The following is a 17096-nucleotide window of genomic DNA, read 5'->3' on the forward strand; positions in this document are numbered from 1 at the left end:
ACATAAAGGAGAATTTTAAAACAATTTACAGTAACATGATTTCTGTGTGTAAATATGTGGACAGTTATACTAGCATTCGGGTGGTTGCCCTTCTGTACACCCACCATCAATTCAGTGGCAGACGGTCACAACTGCATTATGTCACAGACTCAAATACCAAGAACAGGCTTTGCCATCAAAGGCACGGCTTTCTGAAATGGTATACAGAAGTTCTGAATAAGACAAATTACTGTAGTCTTCCCTCCATTTTATATAAAGTTGCATGCTGAGAGAAATCCAAGTACACTAAACCCATACAAAAAGTACATTTGTGTTTATATGGAAAAGAGAGATTATAGGCTCAGCTAATTTTAAACTGTCTTTTCATTTATTTGAGTATTTATAGAGACATCTGATAGTTGTGTGGGACTTGGGACTTGTGCAGAGACTATCCTGGGCACTGCAAAAAATCTAGCCTCCTTGGCCTCCACCCACCAAATGCCAGAGATGCTTCCCAATCACTGTGACAATCAAAACATCTTCACCTGGGGGCGGGGGGTACTACTTCAGCTAAGAACAATAGTGGTGAACAGGAAGCCATCAAAAATATTTCCCCCCAAGTTTTTCTTTGAGCAATTGGGAAAAAAAAATGCAGGAAATCAAGGAATAATATATACTTCCATTACTTCCAACACCCAGAATTAACATCTCTAACATTCTGTCTTATCTCGAATCTTAGTTGTAAAAGAAGTACAAAATTAGAGACCTGTGACATTGTGATAAAAGAAACAGAGGCAGGGGTGCCGGGTGGCTCAGTGGGTTAAGCCTCTGCCTTCAGCTCAGGTCATGATCTCAGGGTCATGGGATTGAGCCCCACATCAGGCTCTCTGCTCAGCAGGGAGCCTGCTCCCCACCCCCCCGCCTGCCTCTCTGCCTACTTGTGATCTGTCAAATAAATAAAAATATTAAAAAAAGAAAAAGAAAGAAACACAGGGGCACAAGGCTGGCTCAGTTGGTAGAGCATATGACTCTTGATCTTGGGGTTATAAGTTAGAGCCCCATGTTGAGGGCAGAGTTTACTTTAAAAAAAAAAAAAGCAATATATACATATATACATAAATATTTGGTCATCTTCTCCAGTTATTGGCAGTTTCTAGGACCTCTGTAATCTCCAGAGTGATGTCTGTATGTTAATGAGCTGACTTGGTGGGCCTCTAGCAAGCCACAGGATGGAAGTTGATCACCATAGCAACAGGGCCACGGCATAATTAGAAGACTAGAATTATCCCCCTCACTCTCCCATCCCCCAGGCTGGGAATAGGGGCTGCAGATTGAGCTAACTACCGGTGACCAATGATTTAATCAATTGTGTTTATGTAACAGGACATCCAGAAAAACCCTCAACAATGGGGTTCAGAGAGCTTCTGGGTGGAGAACACACTAAGGTGTTAGTTAATAGGGTGGTATGCCTTTATCCTGCCTTAATCATCTCTTCTATTTGGCTGTTTCTGAGTGGTATCCTTTATAATAAACCAAGCAATAATAAAGTGTTTCTCTAGTTAAGCTTTGTGAGCCATTGTAACAAATTATCAAACCTAAGGAGATCATGGGAACGATTTGTAGCCAAGTGAGGCAGAGTGTGGATAACCTGGGGATCTACTACTTGTGACTGGCATCTTAAATGGGGCCCAGTCTTGTGAGACTAAGCCTTTAACCTGTGGAGTCTGTGCTGACTCCAGGTAGCTAAGGGCAGAACTGAATTGTAGGATACTCAGCTGCTGTCTGGAGAGGTGGGAGAATTGTTCTGTGTGGGAAAAATACATTTGATGTCATAAGTCTTGTGACTAGAACAAACAGTTGTCATTTAAGTTCCCTTCTACCTCTGCCCTACTCCACTTCACCTCACCCCCAATATGACTACTGCTGTGAGTTCAGTGTATCCTTTCAATCTATTTTTTTGTACTTTTACAATTATATATGGAGATAGATATGTATCTCCATCTTCACAACATAGAGGACAGTTGTCCCCATGCGTTAGATACTCTATCACAATTTTTCACATACATGCTGATCTGTTTGAGTTTATTGTACTATACCAAGAACCTATTCATCTACTCCTACACTAATGTCACTACATTTGGATTACTCTAAGCGTCCTACTATGTCATGGTATCTGGTAGGCTAACACATCTTATTTGTTCCTCTTCAAAACTGTCTTAGTTACTTGTGCTTTTAAAGATTTTTTTTAAAAGGAAAAGTGGTGTCTTCTACAGACACGTGCCCCAGTATGGGAGGGTGGAAAGTCCAAGAAACTCTACTGGAAGAGAAAAAAGATAAGGGGGTGTGGGGATGGGTACCCAAGATATTCTATTCAGAAAGAAAGCACAAATAGGCATGGAACAAGAAACAGCATGCAAGCATATAGGCAGTTGATATTACCAGAACAAAAAGGATGATGTAGGGACATAAAATGGGTCAGGTCTTAAGGACCTCATACGCCATATTAAGGAGTCTGGACTTGACTCCACAGGTCAAAGATTCTTAACCTATACTCTATGGTTGAGCTCCAGAGGACAGCAAAAGCAAGAGTGCTATAATCATGTTAGTTCCAAATAGGGGTCTCTGATAGCAATGTGGCAGATAAATCTGATGAGGTCAAGATTGAATCAAGACCTCTAAAAGTCTTCTGCAAAATTATAAGCAAGAAATGATAAGGAATCAACTAAGTGGATGTTTAAATGGTAAAAATTAAAAAGATAATTACTTGGGTATGAGTAGGATATAGAAGTCTAATAAAACTCCCACTATTTCTGACTTGATGATAGCGTCATTAACTAAAGTAGGAGGGAAAAAATAGGTCCTGGAGACAAGAAGGAATGTGGCTAGTCGTGGACATACCAAGTCAGAGAGGCCTACAGGATATTCAAGTAGATATGTCAAGCAACTGGATATAGCTGAAGCCCAAAAGGCCAATCTGGAAGATACAGATTTGGAAGTCAGCAGCAGGTATTAATAGCTGACATCTACTGAGTGCTTATCATATGCCAAAGAAATACTTAATTTGAATTATCTCATTTAATCTTTAACCTAATCTCTTAAATTAGGAACTGTTATTTTTTAATCCCCATTAGACAGAGGTAAACTGAGGAGTTAAGTAATTAGTCTACTGCAATATGGCGAGAATGGTAGAGTTGGGATACCAACACTAAGCACTTAACTATTTTCATGTTAAAACCATTGAGTACCTGGAATAATGTAGGAAAAACATACAGAATGAGAGCAATGATCTAAGAACGAAACTTTGAAGCACATCAGTGTTTAAAGTGGGCAGAAATTCCCAAAGGAAATCAAAAGGAAAAGTCAAAAGAGAAAACAAGATAGTGATCCTACCCTGTGGCCGAAGCAGAGCTTCAGTGCAGCGGCTGAACAGCGGGGGAAGGCCGCAATCATCAGTGGGTGTGACACGTGAGAGGCCACGCTAACCAGGAGTTTCAACACAATGGAGGAGGGGGAAGGAATTTCAAGTCCGTGGAAGTAGCATCACGTAGACTTCTTAAATCACCTTGAGAAGTCTGTTTAGACAGGAGGTGGGGGGCGTTAAGCAAGTTTGTATACTGAAAAGAAAGAAGAGTATGAATTAAAGACAACAAATGGAGCAAGGTCTGGGATGGAAAAGGGTAATGAGGGAGGAGGCAAAGATTGCAGTGCAGCTGTTTGAGGGCTCTGCTATGGGCACAGGCTGGACAGGAAACCAGTTTAGGTCAAGAAAGGGCTGACAGACTGGAAGAAAACAGAAGGAATCAAAAGACCTGAAGTCTGTAAGTTCTAGAGCAGGAAATGAGAATGTAAGAGAGCATCTCGAAATGGAATGACGTTAAAGAAAAGGAGAGGGGAGGGGAGAGGCAGAGGAAGGGAGGGGGAAAAAAGTGCTATTACACTTTTTGGAAGTGCACAGGGGAGCTGGGAGAATGGCGACCCTACCTACTTTCTGTGTTAAGTGAGAAAGGAGAGGCAGTGGAATTCTTGGCTAACACACCAAGAGAGGATGGGAGTACAAGGCCTGGTGGTACAGGAAAGCTGGGTGTTTCTAATCACAGTAGAGGGCTTTCACGTGAAACGTTTAGGAGTGAAAGCATGAGAGAAAACAAATGCCCAAGGGGATTGTTATCTCTGACATTACCAAGAATGAGAATGAAGCCAACTAGCAAGCCTCAAGGCTCACAATGGAAGAGTGCCAAGAACAGCTGTCCTCTTAGTTGGGTTTTACCTTGAATGCACGGTGTTTTCTTTCAAATCCTCTGCACAACCCTGCAAAAAGACCTGCAGGTGGACTTCCTGTGCAGTGGCACAGGGAGAAATCAACCCTATGCTAATACGACGCCCACTGAGCCTGAGAAGCTGGACTGCATTACTACAGGCTGCCCAACAACCCTTCCCTTTGGGAACTATGCCTCCTCCACTCCTGGCAATTTTGATAGGGCTGTTACACAAGGGCCTCTGCCTTCCTTAACTGAGAGGCACACGTGTGGCCACGAGCTGGCCGGAGTACCTTTACCTGGACACAGTAATTGGTCTAGGAACGGTCACTGACCAAGAAGAGCTATGGTCTTTAGTCTTTTCAGGGGATGTGTACAGATGCTGGAACAGTCTTTTTTCTGAGATCATGAGCTGACACCACAACTCCTAAAACTGCATACCCCCACTTCACAGGGGCCAAGAGCTCAAAATACGGAAATCCAGTCTGTGACTAGAAAACCGGAAGTCAAGGCCCCACCTCGGCCTTCTGTACCCTATTTAAGTAAACAAAAATACCAAGACACAGACATGACAAGATATTTAATGTCTGTAGGTGTGCTTGATCCTCCCATTCCTGTTGTGATTCCACCGCCTCCCCGAACCAGCAGTACCAGAGAAAACAGGGGCACTTTTTCTCAGCAGGATTTGAAAACCATTAAGGCCCTAGTTCTCTCGAATTGGAAAGGACTGCAGGCGAGATCATTCCACAGCATGCCTCAGGCCTCTCTGCTCAAGGAGGAAAACCCCCAGTTCTACAGGGCTCCTGAGGTCTTCTGTTCTTCTGCAGCCTGGCGCCAGGCGCTGCGCAGCTGGAAATAGCGGTAGGCTTGGGCACTGCAGAGGTAGCCCCCGTACACAGTGAGGAGCATCATGGAGGCAGAGAAGGTCTTGTAGCCAATGTCAGCTAGCTGCTTGGCAGTTGGCATGTTGTCCCCTACAAAGACAGACTGGATTTAGACCCAAGAGTGAGGCCTCATCTGCCCAGTCCCCTTCTCTGTGTAAGGCCACTCCCCACCTTTTGCACCCTGCTCAGTCTGTCTGTACTCTACTCTGAAGGGCCCCTCCACATACACAGATACTGTTCAGGAACACTAAATATTCAGAAAGACAGGGGCGCCTGGGCAGCTCAGTCAGTTAAACTGACTCAGGTTGTGATCCCAGGGTCCTGGGATCGAGTGCCGCATCAGGATCCCTGCTCAGGGCAAGAGTCTGCTTCTCCCTCTCCCTTTGCCATTCCCCTCCGCTTGTGCTCTCTGGCTCTCTCTCTGTCAAATAAACAAAATCTTAAAAAAAAAAAAAAAATTCAGAAAGATAAAGTCTGCATACGAGATATAGACAGAGCTGGAAATAGGTGCATCTGAATGACATTACAGGTAAAACCTGGCCCTCTGTTTGTGGAGATAAAGGACTGGTATGAACCACCCAGAAATGTCCTTAACTGACAAATAACTATGAGCACACATCAGGTTTTCTGGCTAGTAGGGAATTAATGGGGGTAGTCAGGGATTAAACATCAGCGGTGAATTACTCTCTCTGGGAGGATCAAATGGGAGATCCAGGATGGCCTGGTAAAGGTGAAATTAGAACCCCAGGTAGAAGTATTTACCTTGGAAATGAAACTTTTGAGGTTAGCAGAACATTCTCACCTGAGCAACATCAATTTTCTTTAAAAAAAAAAAAAAAAAGTGCTCAATGCTGGGTCTGTTATGGAGTGATGAGGTTAAACTGAACGTTTCAAAAAAACAGGAAAAACTGCAAGTACAGTATAGAAAATTCCATAGGAGTGCAATCTGCAAAGTTCTGGCTCTGCTCCTTTTTTGCCCCCCCCAACATGGAGGTACCTCGACGCTAGGGGTTAGCCTCTGGAAATCATTTCCTTTTTTTTTTTTTTAAGATTTTATTTATTTGAGACAGAGAGACACAGAAAGCACAAGCAGGGGGAGAGGCGGAGGAGAAGCAGACTCCCCGCTTCACAGGGAGCCCAACTGGGTACCCAATCCCAGGACCTGAAGGTCATGACCTGGACCAAAAGCAGATGCTCAGCCGACTGAGCCACCCAGGCGCCCCTGGAAATCACATCCTCAAATGTGTTCCAACCACCTCCGCTTAGATTTACTCATTTATCTGTCTACCTTTTTACTCCTGCTATGAAAGTCACAGAGGGAAAAAAGGCTTCTGTCTCAAAGTAGCTAATGTCTGATGGGGAAAAGCCACAGATCCCAAATCCAGTTATTTAACGTAAAAGATGGGCGGTGACCAGACGAGAAGCGAAGTGAGAGCTCAGAGAAAAGGTGGAGAGTGGGGGGTGACTCAAGAAGTCAGCAGCAAGCTGGGGGCGGGGGGGTGGTGGTTCCGTCCTTTAATAGGGTAGACAGGATGTATACCAGTAGGGAAGAGGGAAGGGGAGAGCATTCCGGGAACTGAACGCGGCAGCACCGAGTGCCCGGGAGAGCCGCACACCAAGGTGCAGCTGACTGTTAGGCAAGGGTCAGAGCTACTTAAGTTGGAGCATGGAGGGCCAAGACCCCGGGTGGGAGGAAAAGTCTGACAGGAACCTACGACTGTCGGGGGTCTGTTGGGCTGGAAGCGGTGCTGGACGGCGGCTCGCGGTGCGGGGGGCAGGGAACGCGGTGATCTCAAGGGCACTGAAGGCCGGGGCATGGGACAATGGGTAAACGAAGGCCGGCCCAAAACGAGGCGCCTCAGCGTTCGAGCAGCCCCTACTGGGATCTCTCAACGGCGTACCTGGGTGCTAGGTGCTGCTGCTTCCTGGCGTCCAGCCGCGGCCTCGGCCAAAGCCGGCAGCGTCTGGCCGCCGCAGTCTGCCAATTTCCTAGCGCAGCCGGACGCAGCACGCCTGACCATGTACGCGAGGGTACCGGCCCGTTCCTGGGGGGCTATTAGTGCAGGAAGCCACCCGTCTCCCTTCTGTCTCCCACCCGTCCCACTTACCCTCTAGGGACTCGGCTTGGGACGCTAGAGACGTCAGCACGCGCCCGAACCCACGCAAATCCGCCCACAGAGAACGGAGCCCGCGCACAACGCAGCTCCGCGCGTTGCCGCCTTTGCGCTTCCAGGCCAGTCACCCTTACTACGCATCCTCAGACCAGTCTTCCTTTAGGAGAGGACTGTTGAATTCTGGGGGTTGTAGTCTTTCTCCATGGACAGCCGGTCTTTGGTGACTCCAGCTCCAGCCCCGGAACTTGTAGGATACACAATCACCACAGAAAAGACCTTCTATCTTTCCGACTCAGAGTCAGCCAATCCCCAGCCTGGGCGCGGTGACGCCTCCAGGAGCTGGGGGGATTCTCTCGGGGTCAGCCCTCGGGAGGTGGGCCGCGCGCCCCCTACAGCCTGCACCTGCCCTCTTCCGCGTGGCCGGCTTCGGCCGAACTCAGGTAGGGACAGACCCGCCCGGTATCGCGAGGCCTGGCACCACGAGGCCTGGCTGGCCAAGAAGACGGCAGGTTTGGTCACGGCCCCGGAGTGGGTACGAGGGACGCATCTGTAGCGCTTCGGGACCGTATTGTGAACTCCCGGCTTGCAGGAACCCGCCAGGATTAGGGGACCCCTTGCGGGGAGAGGGACTGTGTGGGCACCCCTGCCAGGGGCCCGGAGTGGTAGGGATTATGGAGGAGACATGTCCTTCTTCATTTTTCCCTGTGGCATAAATGGAAACATAACACGCAGCGATACAACACGGCACACGCGCTGCCCCCACGCACTGAAGCGCCCTTCCCCAACTCCTTTCTGGAAAAACCACGGTTTATTGAGTAGACAAGTAGTAGGCTTGATGGGAAGGCCTTAAATTGTTAACTGTGGAGTGAACAAAAGTAGGCAAAGGTGTGGGACTTTCTAACAAGGTTACAGCAGCAGCCGAAAGAAAAGAGCTGTCTCTCGGCCCTCACTTTGACCTTCTTAGAGAGGCAGCTCTGGATTCAGTCAGAGCCCCAACCTGGGCCCAGCCAAATCTGGGGTGGCTGTGGTCTTCGCTCTCGCAGCCTGATTCAGGCAGCTCTGCCCGTAAGACAGTGAATCCTCAAGGGCTAGGGCTGAGGAGGGGAGCCTGCCTCCCTGATCTGGCAGGGAGTAAGAAAGGGTTAACATAATGCTGGCCAGACCCACAGTGTGCCAGGTGCTGCCCCATAGGAAGCTGAGATCTGCTGAACATGGCTGGAGCCTGGCAGGCCCACAGGGCCTATTTGTAGCCAGGGGCCCAGGCTGCTGACCTGTGACATTCCCTGGCTGCCAACCCATCCTGGAACAAGGCCAGTTCAAAGCATATTCCCTCCTCCCCTTCCTGTTCTTCCCTCACCACAGTGGGTAGGGTGGTTTTAATTTTTTCCTCCTTGAGTTTCCCAGCTCCTGAGGTGCTGATGGAGTCAGTACCTCGTGAGAAAGCCTTCAGGTGACAACGGAGAGCTGGCCTTGCTTACCCCTCCCTGCTCACAATCCCTGAGCAGGCTTTGGGCCACTCTCTGGCCCCTGGCCCCTGATGCAGGTGCTGGTTAGCTGCCCTGGCTGCTTTGGGAGCAGCTGAGAAATAGGCACAGGTTCTGGGAAGAAGAAAGGGCTGAAGCCAGGGAGGTCCTTGAGAAGAAGCAGGAGGGACCCAACTGACACCTCCCCCAACTAGAGCTTCAGAGAAGGGAGGTGGGGCAAATACAAAGGTCACAGGGAAGCAGAGTGATCTGAGCCTGCTCTGAAAAGGTGTTGCTGTCAGCAGATTAGGTTCCTGCTCTGCCGAGGGTGCTGGCCTGGAGGGTGAGAGTCGTCTTGGAAAGGTCATGCATGGTAGAGAGGAGCTGGCAAGAACTAGGAAGTCCCTGGGGAGAATGACAAGCCCTAGGGCCAGAGACGCCAGCATGGCAGCAACTCTGGTGCCAGGGCAGCCTTGACTTTGGGTGGGGGAGGGATGGGGAGGAATGACCAGAGGTTTCTGAGGACGCAGATGTTGCTAGGAGAACTAGGAGGGGGCAGAGAGCTCTGTATTTTGTTAACAAACACTGAGATCCATTGATGCTGTGTGGGGCCCGGCAGAGGTCAGAGCAAGGGGGTCCCTGAGGCCTGTGTCAGCTCAAAAGCCTGGACCCTTCCTTGGCAGCCCTTGCCTCATTCGTCTTGTGGCTGAGGTACTTCTTTAGCCACTTAACTGGGCTTGGGGCCGGGACTCCTGGTCTGTGTGAGGCAGCAGTGGGTAGCCCTTGCCTCCCTCTCCCTTCATCCTCTCCCCAACACACACACCCAAAAAAGCAGGCAGCACTGGGGCTGGAGTCTCCCCCCACAGAAGACAAGGAGAAAGACCCACATCTGGAGAGGGACAAGGCAACTCCATTTCTGGTGAGAGGTGGTGGCAAGAGACTGTAGGCTGCTTGATGGTTCAGGATCCTCAGGTAGATAGTTGGGCCCCACAGCCTCCTGTCCTCCAGAAGAGGCTGCTCCATGGAGCATCCCAGAAGTCCTGGTGGCCAGGTACCCCAAGCTGTTGACTGTCTCCATTGGGGCAAAGAAGGTGCCTGGCCTGGGCCCCAGCTCTGCTCACAAATGTTCTGGATGATTCTGCAAGCAATGGATGAATTCGCCCACTGGCTGCCTCTCATAGCATATCCTGTACACAGCCATGAACAGAGGAAACCTAGAATAGGGAAGGAAAGACCCAGCTCAGCCTTCTGGCATACCCCTACCCCACCTACCCCCACCCACTCCCCATCCACCTCCTAACCCTCCACTCCTCTACTCTCCCACCTTTGAGCTCAGGCAGACTCTGGCTCTCAATTTCCAGCTGCTGAGAATTCCAACTTCCTAGTCCTGGGTTTAGGGTAGGTTTTGGATTGCCCTGTTCCCTACCATATTGAACTTGCCTGTATGATTCCGTGGCATGAATTATTTGTTCTAGTTGGGCAGGCCACTTAACTTCTCTACTAAGCCTCAGTATCATCAACTGTAAAATGGGATCCATATAACAGAGTAGTGAAGAAGGGATTATGTATTAATGTGAAGGAGCTCAATAAATGTGTTTCCTTCCTCCCATCCTCTTGCACAGGCTGCTTGCTTTATCTGGAGGCATGCCCCTGACCAGCTGTGAGCTGATCTTCTGAACCTGATTCAAATTCTCTTATTCTAGAATTCTTTCTCAGACCAACGGAGCTCTGCTCTGATCAGCCCATCACCCCCACTGTCTTTGTGCTCCCTAAAAAGGAGCACCTTGACTCAGAGACTGAGTCACACCTCAGCACCCAGGACAGGATTCAGGGTACAGAAGGGTTGGCCTCCAGGGAGTAGCTTAGACTGGGGCTGAGGGACAGAGAAGTGGGGCAGTCAGTTGAGTTTATACCTACTGCCCCAAAACCCAGTCCCCATAGCAGACGACAGGAGGAAAGGGCAGGAAGTGAGGCTGCATGGAGGGGTCCAAGCAATGTGGTTAGAGAACACCAGCCTGGAGGCAGTTCAAAGCCTATGAACTAGCTAGGGGACAGTGAACAGACCAGACTCTCTCCAAGCTCTAGTCTCTTTGTAAACCTAAGTTTCCCTCTCCACCCGCTTTACAGATGGAGGAGGGGTTAGGAAGATGAATGTGAGAGCACTTATGGCTGTGGTCCCCTTCCCCAGTGGGGCTGGGGCAGACACCTACTTGTCCACCAGGCCCTTGTGCTGGAGGATGCTGTGTAGCTCCCGGGCTGTCGGGGGCCCCTGCAGCTTCTGCCCATTCAGCATCTCCTTCTCCAGCTGCTCAATGGGCTGTGAAGAAAATAGGACGGGTAGATGGAAATGGGAGAGGAGGGTTGTGCGCGCGAGGTGGAGAGTCTGGGGCTCGGATGGGAGGTGGGGTCTTGGAGGAAAGAAAGGCTCGGAATATTCACAACAGTCTTAATGTTTGTGCTCAGAGACGCCTCAAGCTAAACCCCTCCACTTGGAACCTGTCAGGTCGCCCTCCATTCCCCATTCTCCCAGGGTCCCACCTTTCCTGTGCGGGCAAAGGCTTCTGCCACCTTTCGGTTCCGCCCTCCATAGCAGGTAGTGATGAGGTCAGCAATACCGCAGCTCTCCAAGAAGGTGGCACAGGACACAGGGCCACTGCAGAAGAGCTTGGCGAAGGCGATCATCTCCATGAGCCCCAGTCGGATCACCGCAGCCTTAGTGTTGTCGCCAAAGCCCAGCCCATCACAGAAGCCAGCGCCCACGGCCACTACATTCTTTGGAGAGTGGAGGTCACAGGTGAGAAAGGATCCCTCCCGGCAGGCCCATCGGCACCTGCCTCATGCTCCTTCCATCAGCCAGGACACGCCACTGAATAAGTGAAGTATAGTGTGCCTGGGCTCCCCAGCTGTTTCCACCTCTTGATTTTCCTACTTCCTGTAACCCTGGCCCCGTGCTTCCTGCCTCCCCAATGCTGCCCTGTACCCCAAGCCTTGAGAACTTGAGCTGAAAACCAGTCTCCTATCCAGCTGACCCTCCTCTCCATGACTATTCTGTTCCATATCCCTGATGTCTTCAGCTCTATCCGAGATCCAGAGTTCTGGCCATCAGACTACCTGGGTGTCCTGGATGTCTTATCTCCCATGAGCCAGGGTCCTTCCCCAGGACATCTCCTCTTACCCCTGGACCACCCACTGGAGGCAGGGATAGGGATGCCCCCCAAGGAGTACAGGAAGAAAGAAAGGAGGCGGCCCAATGTTTGATGGTGAATAACTGGCAGGCCGGAATGACCCTGACCTTGCTGCTACAGTTCTTCCTGTGTTGGGGGGACTTGGTGGGGAAGAGGAGCAATTGCCCAAGAGTGAGAGCCTGGAGTCCCAGCAACGTTGTAGAGCTAAGCCAGGCCCTCCTTCGGGGCCTTCTCCCCACCCCTTAGCTGCCTCTGCACCCCTCTCACCTTTAACGCCCCACAGATCTCTACTGTATCCACCTCCTGCACCACTGTGATGCGGAAATTCGGGGTCTGCATCAACATTTTCAGAAGCTTTCCTTGGGTCTGGTCCTTGCAGCCTAAAGTGGGAAGGGGGCAAGGCTTTCAAAGGGGATTCTTGACTCTAACCACGCCTGCCCTAAGCAGGACCTGCAACCCTTTCCCTGGGGATGTCCCAGTCCTCCCTCACCTCTGATGCTTGGGTCTCCTTCCTTTGCCTGATTAATGGGGAGAAGATGGCTCAATGGGGGTGAGGGGAGTACAGAGAGGGGACATAACAGGCTGTGCTGTGAATGTAGGTGATGATAGGGCTCTCACCGATGGTTGTCTCACAGAACTTCTCATCAGCCACCTCGCTGGCAATGTTGGCCCCCATCAGCACGCTCATGGGGATGCCAAGGTGCTCCCCAATCACTTCAGAGATGAGCTTCAGCCCTTGAGGGCCCTCGTCTACCCCCTGGGCACAGGATGGAGCTCAGGCCAGGTGCCCTTTATTCCCAACTGAGAGCTTCCCACCCAGAAATCCTGCCCTTTCCAAAACCACTGTCCATCAGTGTCCCTCCCCAAAAGCCCTGTCCCATTCCAACCCAGCCAAAGCTTGCTGTGAGGACGGTAGATCGCACATGGAAACGAATCCATTTGAAAATTCCCCTTCTACACACCTTCGATCAACCTACCTCTCCAAGGCAATGTATCCCCTCCACATCCCTAAATAAACCCCCTCACCAAGCACCCCAAACCAGCTTCCACCCCAGACACTGCTCCAAACCAGCTTCCCTTTCACATTCCTCAAACCAGCCCACTTCTCATACCCCCAGACATCCCATATATGCCTCCTAAACTCCTCAAGACATCATCCTCCAAACCGATCTCTTAACTACTCCCCAACCAGCCTCCCCTTCCCAGAGGCCCCCAGCACCCATTTCTCAGCCTCCCCAAAACAACTCCTCCCCTCTCCAAAAAACTCTTGGCCGTCTTCTGCCATTTTTTTTTCTCCCCTCTTCCCCCACCCTGACCCCACAGTTAGGGGTTAGCTGCACCCCCCCCAACCACAGGAAGTTGTTCCGGCACCTTAATAAGAGATACACCAATGGCATTTGCCTTGAGGTGGCCCTTGAGCTGACCACAAATCTTGCCGATGAACTGATGAGGCACCACGAAGATGAGGATGTCAGCATCTGCTGCAGCCTGGACCACATCTGGGACAGCAACCTGTGGGGGTGACCAGTGCTCATGGGCCTCACAGACTTCTAGCCCCTGTGGAAGCCCATTCAGGAGATCTAGGAGCTAAAGAATGAGGCTGGTGGGGGAAAGGAAGGGCAGTTGGGGGATTGAATCTGGAAGGGCTGAACCTGAAGGAATGAAACACCGTCTTCCCTCCCCCTCACCATCATTCCCTTTTGCTCCAGCTGCCCAGGGCTCTTGAGGACTCCTAGGAACCTCCACTCAGTACTCTTCTAGCCCTTGGCTGTGGGACAGCGAGGGAGGCCACAGGAGGCCTAGGCTTGGCAGGAGGAAGAGGCCAAGTAAGATTTCATCACCCTGCTTCTTAGGGCCCCCAAGTGGGAAGGGAGAGCCCTCCCTGTCTTTCCTGCTCTCCCTCTCCAGGTTGGGAGCAAGCCACATGTATTTGACCAGGGACCTTAAGTCCAAGGAGCAGCCTCCTGGTCAGCTAATAGCCCAGTGAATAAGTAACAGGACTAGAGCTTGAGGTAGCTGCTACACAGACCCCCAGTCTTTGATTGCCATGGAAACCAACTTCCTGGTCCTCTCCCCCTCCCTTTACTGCCTGGGAGCCCATAAGTATATGGGGGTGGGAAGGTGGGTGCAAGTTCTCAGTTCCAGAAAGTCCTGGGAGAGCTCCTTGGGGGATGTGCGTAGGGGTGCCCTGTGCCGAGAGCAGCTGGCCCAAGATGCTTCCCAAGTCCAAGGAGCAGCTGAAATGGCCCCTCTCGGCAGGAAGCACTGTGCCACTTCCCTGTCCCTTCCTTGCAGGGTTTTGGGGCTCACCACATTGGGAGGCAGCTTGTGCCCTGGCAGGTACTTGACATTCTCATGCTGCGTGTTGATGATCTCAGTCAGCTTTCTCCCCCCGATGTCTTCCTCAAACACCCACATGGTCACCCGTGGGTCAAAGTGTGACAGCTGGGCTGCATTACCTCCCACAATCTTGGCAATAACTGAGCCCCTGGTGGAAGAGGGAGGACAGAAGGTGGAAGAGTCGGGGCATGAGGGAGGAGCAGTGACAGAGGAGGAGGCACAGGGTGGCAGTGAGGGGATAGCACAGCAGCCCCCCAGATCATTTACTTGCCATCTCCTTGTCACACCCCCCTGCCCCCGCCAGCACCAGGAAAGTGTGTTCTTGGCAGTAGAAAGGAGACTCAGTCTACCCTACACTTCACAGCCTGAGAAGGGGACCAGCCTTCTGATCTCCCCAACCCCCAATCCCAAGCAGCTTTTCAGGCAGGGAGCACTCTGGAAGCTCCCTTCCTGTAGCAAACAGGTGCAGCTGCCCGGGCGGGCAAGGACCTGAGAGGTTTGGGCACCATCTGCTCTATGGGGTAGGCATGGAAGATAGCAAGGCTGGAACAGAAATCGGAGGGCTCTTCCTACCCACCGGCTGCCTCCTGCTTCTCCCCTAGCCCTGTGTTCTTGGGGGAACCTCCTCCGCCAAGTACTGCTTGACAGAGCCACTTACCAGTTGCCGGAGCCTACAATGCAGACTTTCTTGCCAGCCATGGTGCCACTTCTCTAACTGATTCAGCTCAGTGCTCTGCTCCCCAGCTCTTCTGCCGACTAGGAGCATATAACTCCGCCACACGTGGGTGCAGCCAAGTCCCGCCTTCCAGGGGCGGGTGGGGAGGCGGGCGCCTGGGGAGACAGGGACTCTGGCAAAGCCAGAGAAAGAGAAAAGGGTAGAACAGGTGGGGAACAGCAGAGTCCAGGCCCCTCTTCCTTTTAGGTTTGCCAGCGGATGGTGCTAGTGAGTTTCTTCCTTTGGCCCCAGTCCTTCCTCCCTGTAATGGTCTCATTTTGAGGTCTGCCAAGAAACAGCCCAGATGAGGAGCAAGTGACTGCCCCCCTCCTCGTTCCCTTCTGTCTCCCAGCACTGGAATAAATTGTATTCAATCCTAGTAGTAGATACAGGAATGCTTTCTTTTCCAAGGTAGCAGTCACCCCACATGGCCTCCCAGGAGCCCAAAATCTCTACAGGTTTGTCCCCTAGCAGTGACAGAGACTACCTGTCACTGGCCCCACACTAGCTCTGCTGCAGGGCTGTGAGTGAGGGGGCCCTGTGTGGGCTCACTTTTAAAGATCAGACAAAATAAGAGGTAAGGGCCTGCTTTGGGGGCATCTGAGCCCAAGGATAAGAGATCCCAGGAGCCCCGAGGGACAAGGTCATCTCAGGGACTCACCCTTGGGCCTCTCTCCTCACCTCAAAGGATCCTCACCTGAACGTCTTCCAGGAAGAGAAAATGGGAAAGGTCAGTTAGAAGCTCTGATGCCAAGTGGCCTACAATTTCCTTGCAGACTCCGGGCTTGGAGAAGAGGGCAGGAGAGAAAGGACTGCGGCTAAAGCATTCACTGTCCTCAAGAGGCTTTGAGCTTCCTTCAATTCTTTCTTGGGTTTCCCAGCTACCACACCAGGGGCTCCCTCAAGTCAGTGGTTAGTTTGCAAGAAGCCAGAAAGGGGTGGAGGGCAGGACGTGGGGCAGCTGTAACTTCTGTGGAGGTTTGTGTTCTCAGATCCTGTAACAGAGTAAGTGGGGTGTGTGATTTGGGACTTGGGAAGAGGTTGGAAAGCACACACGGAGCAGTCCAGGACGCTATTATCACCCGCAGCCATCTGTTTGACAAACTGGTTTCTAGGCTGATCTGGAGTGGGGCAAATGCCCCTAACACATCTGCTGTCTGTGCACCTTGGCCTAGAGGGCAGACCCACTGTCTGCTCACGTGTTGACCTCCTGGCTTGGCAGACTGCTGAGTGGGTGTTTCCATCCCTCCGGGCCCCTGCTGGCTGGCAACAGCAATGAGCACTAGGCCAGAGAGGAGTCTGTGCGCAACCACTGAGTCAGGGTAAATAGGCCCAAGGGCAAGACTGTGGAGAAAGAAGGTTGTTCTAAGTTCCAGGGACCGCCCAGGAGGGGCCCACGGTATTCCCCTCCCATGGCCATGGAGTTCCTATCATAGGGGAGCATACATGAAGTTGGTAGTTGATGGTTTCCCTTAGGAGTAAAAATGCACCTGTCACAAAGCCAGCCTCCCACGGATTGCTCCATTATTGCACTGGTGCTGAGACAAAGGCACCGGTGCCAAGTGCCAGCTGGGAACACTGATTATGGGTGATGGAAGAGAAAGAATGCTTCTGTCCCTGGCGCATATGGTAGGAACCCCGGAGAATGGATGTTTATGCATAAAATAACCCCTTGTTTTTTGCCTAAATTCTCCCATCTCTCATTTTGCCCTTAAAATCATTTTCAGTAGTATGGAGACCCAGAATTTGTGCATTTATATAGGAATAAAGAGTGTGCAGTCTCAGAATTGGCTCATCACAGAAGTTATCTGTACTACTGGAGCTCTTTTCCCAAGAGCGAACTGCAGATTATTTGCCTAAAATTAATAATGGTTCATCAGCCATTCATTACACATGTAATTAGCCTGGGTAAAAACAGATGCCATTTCAACGTCCTTGACATCAATTTTTTCCACTCCCAAGTTATCACCCCCACACATTCTTTTTCCCTACTGAAGTCCCAACCCCCAAGTTCCAAATCGGGAACAAGTTGTAACCTGGGTGGGTTCGATTGCCTGCAAGGCAGTACGTTCGTGGGTGTTCCCATGCATGAAGGCAAAGGTTAATTTTTTTTTTACTACAAGTTTGGAATGTGGTTGCACTCATCCTACATTCTAAACC

General features: G+C 51.0%; 2 protein-coding genes across 4 annotated transcripts; both read right to left on the bottom strand.

Annotated features, from left to right (window-relative positions):
* Positions 1–4800: 4800 nt before the first annotated feature.
* Positions 4801–7639, bottom strand: LOC125107420 (cytochrome c oxidase assembly protein COX14). 3 transcript variants are annotated; one of them, XM_047742498.1, is made up of 3 exons: positions 7228–7639; positions 5882–5939; positions 4801–5209 (listed from the first exon to the last, which is right to left on the bottom strand). In XM_047742498.1, the coding sequence occupies exon 3, from the start codon at positions 5199–5201 to the stop codon at positions 5028–5030; it is 174 nt and encodes a 57-aa protein (XP_047598454.1). In that variant the 5' UTR covers positions 5202–5209; positions 5882–5939; positions 7228–7639; the 3' UTR covers positions 4801–5027. The 3 variants fall into 3 exon arrangements, with proteins under 3 accessions (XP_047598454.1, XP_047598452.1, XP_047598453.1); XM_047742496.1 differs by lacking the exon at positions 5882–5939 and having other exon boundaries at positions 7228–7499; XM_047742497.1 differs by lacking the exons at positions 5882–5939; positions 7228–7639 and adding an exon at positions 7021–7221.
* Positions 7640–8022: 383 nt separating this feature from the next.
* Positions 8023–15349, bottom strand: GPD1 (glycerol-3-phosphate dehydrogenase 1). Its single transcript, XM_047742494.1, has 8 exons — positions 14880–15349; positions 14192–14369; positions 13253–13393; positions 12500–12638; positions 12149–12261; positions 11235–11468; positions 10907–11013; positions 8023–9910 (listed from the first exon to the last, which is right to left on the bottom strand). The coding sequence occupies exons 1-8, from the start codon at positions 14918–14920 to the stop codon at positions 9814–9816; spliced, it is 1050 nt and encodes a 349-aa protein (XP_047598450.1). The 5' UTR covers positions 14921–15349; the 3' UTR covers positions 8023–9813.
* Between the last annotated feature and the right edge of the window lie 1747 nt (positions 15350–17096).

The sequence above is a fragment of the Lutra lutra genome, chromosome 8, assembly GCF_902655055.1.
Source record: "Lutra lutra chromosome 8, mLutLut1.2, whole genome shotgun sequence".
Taxonomy (NCBI): Eukaryota; Metazoa; Chordata; class Mammalia; order Carnivora; family Mustelidae; genus Lutra; species Lutra lutra.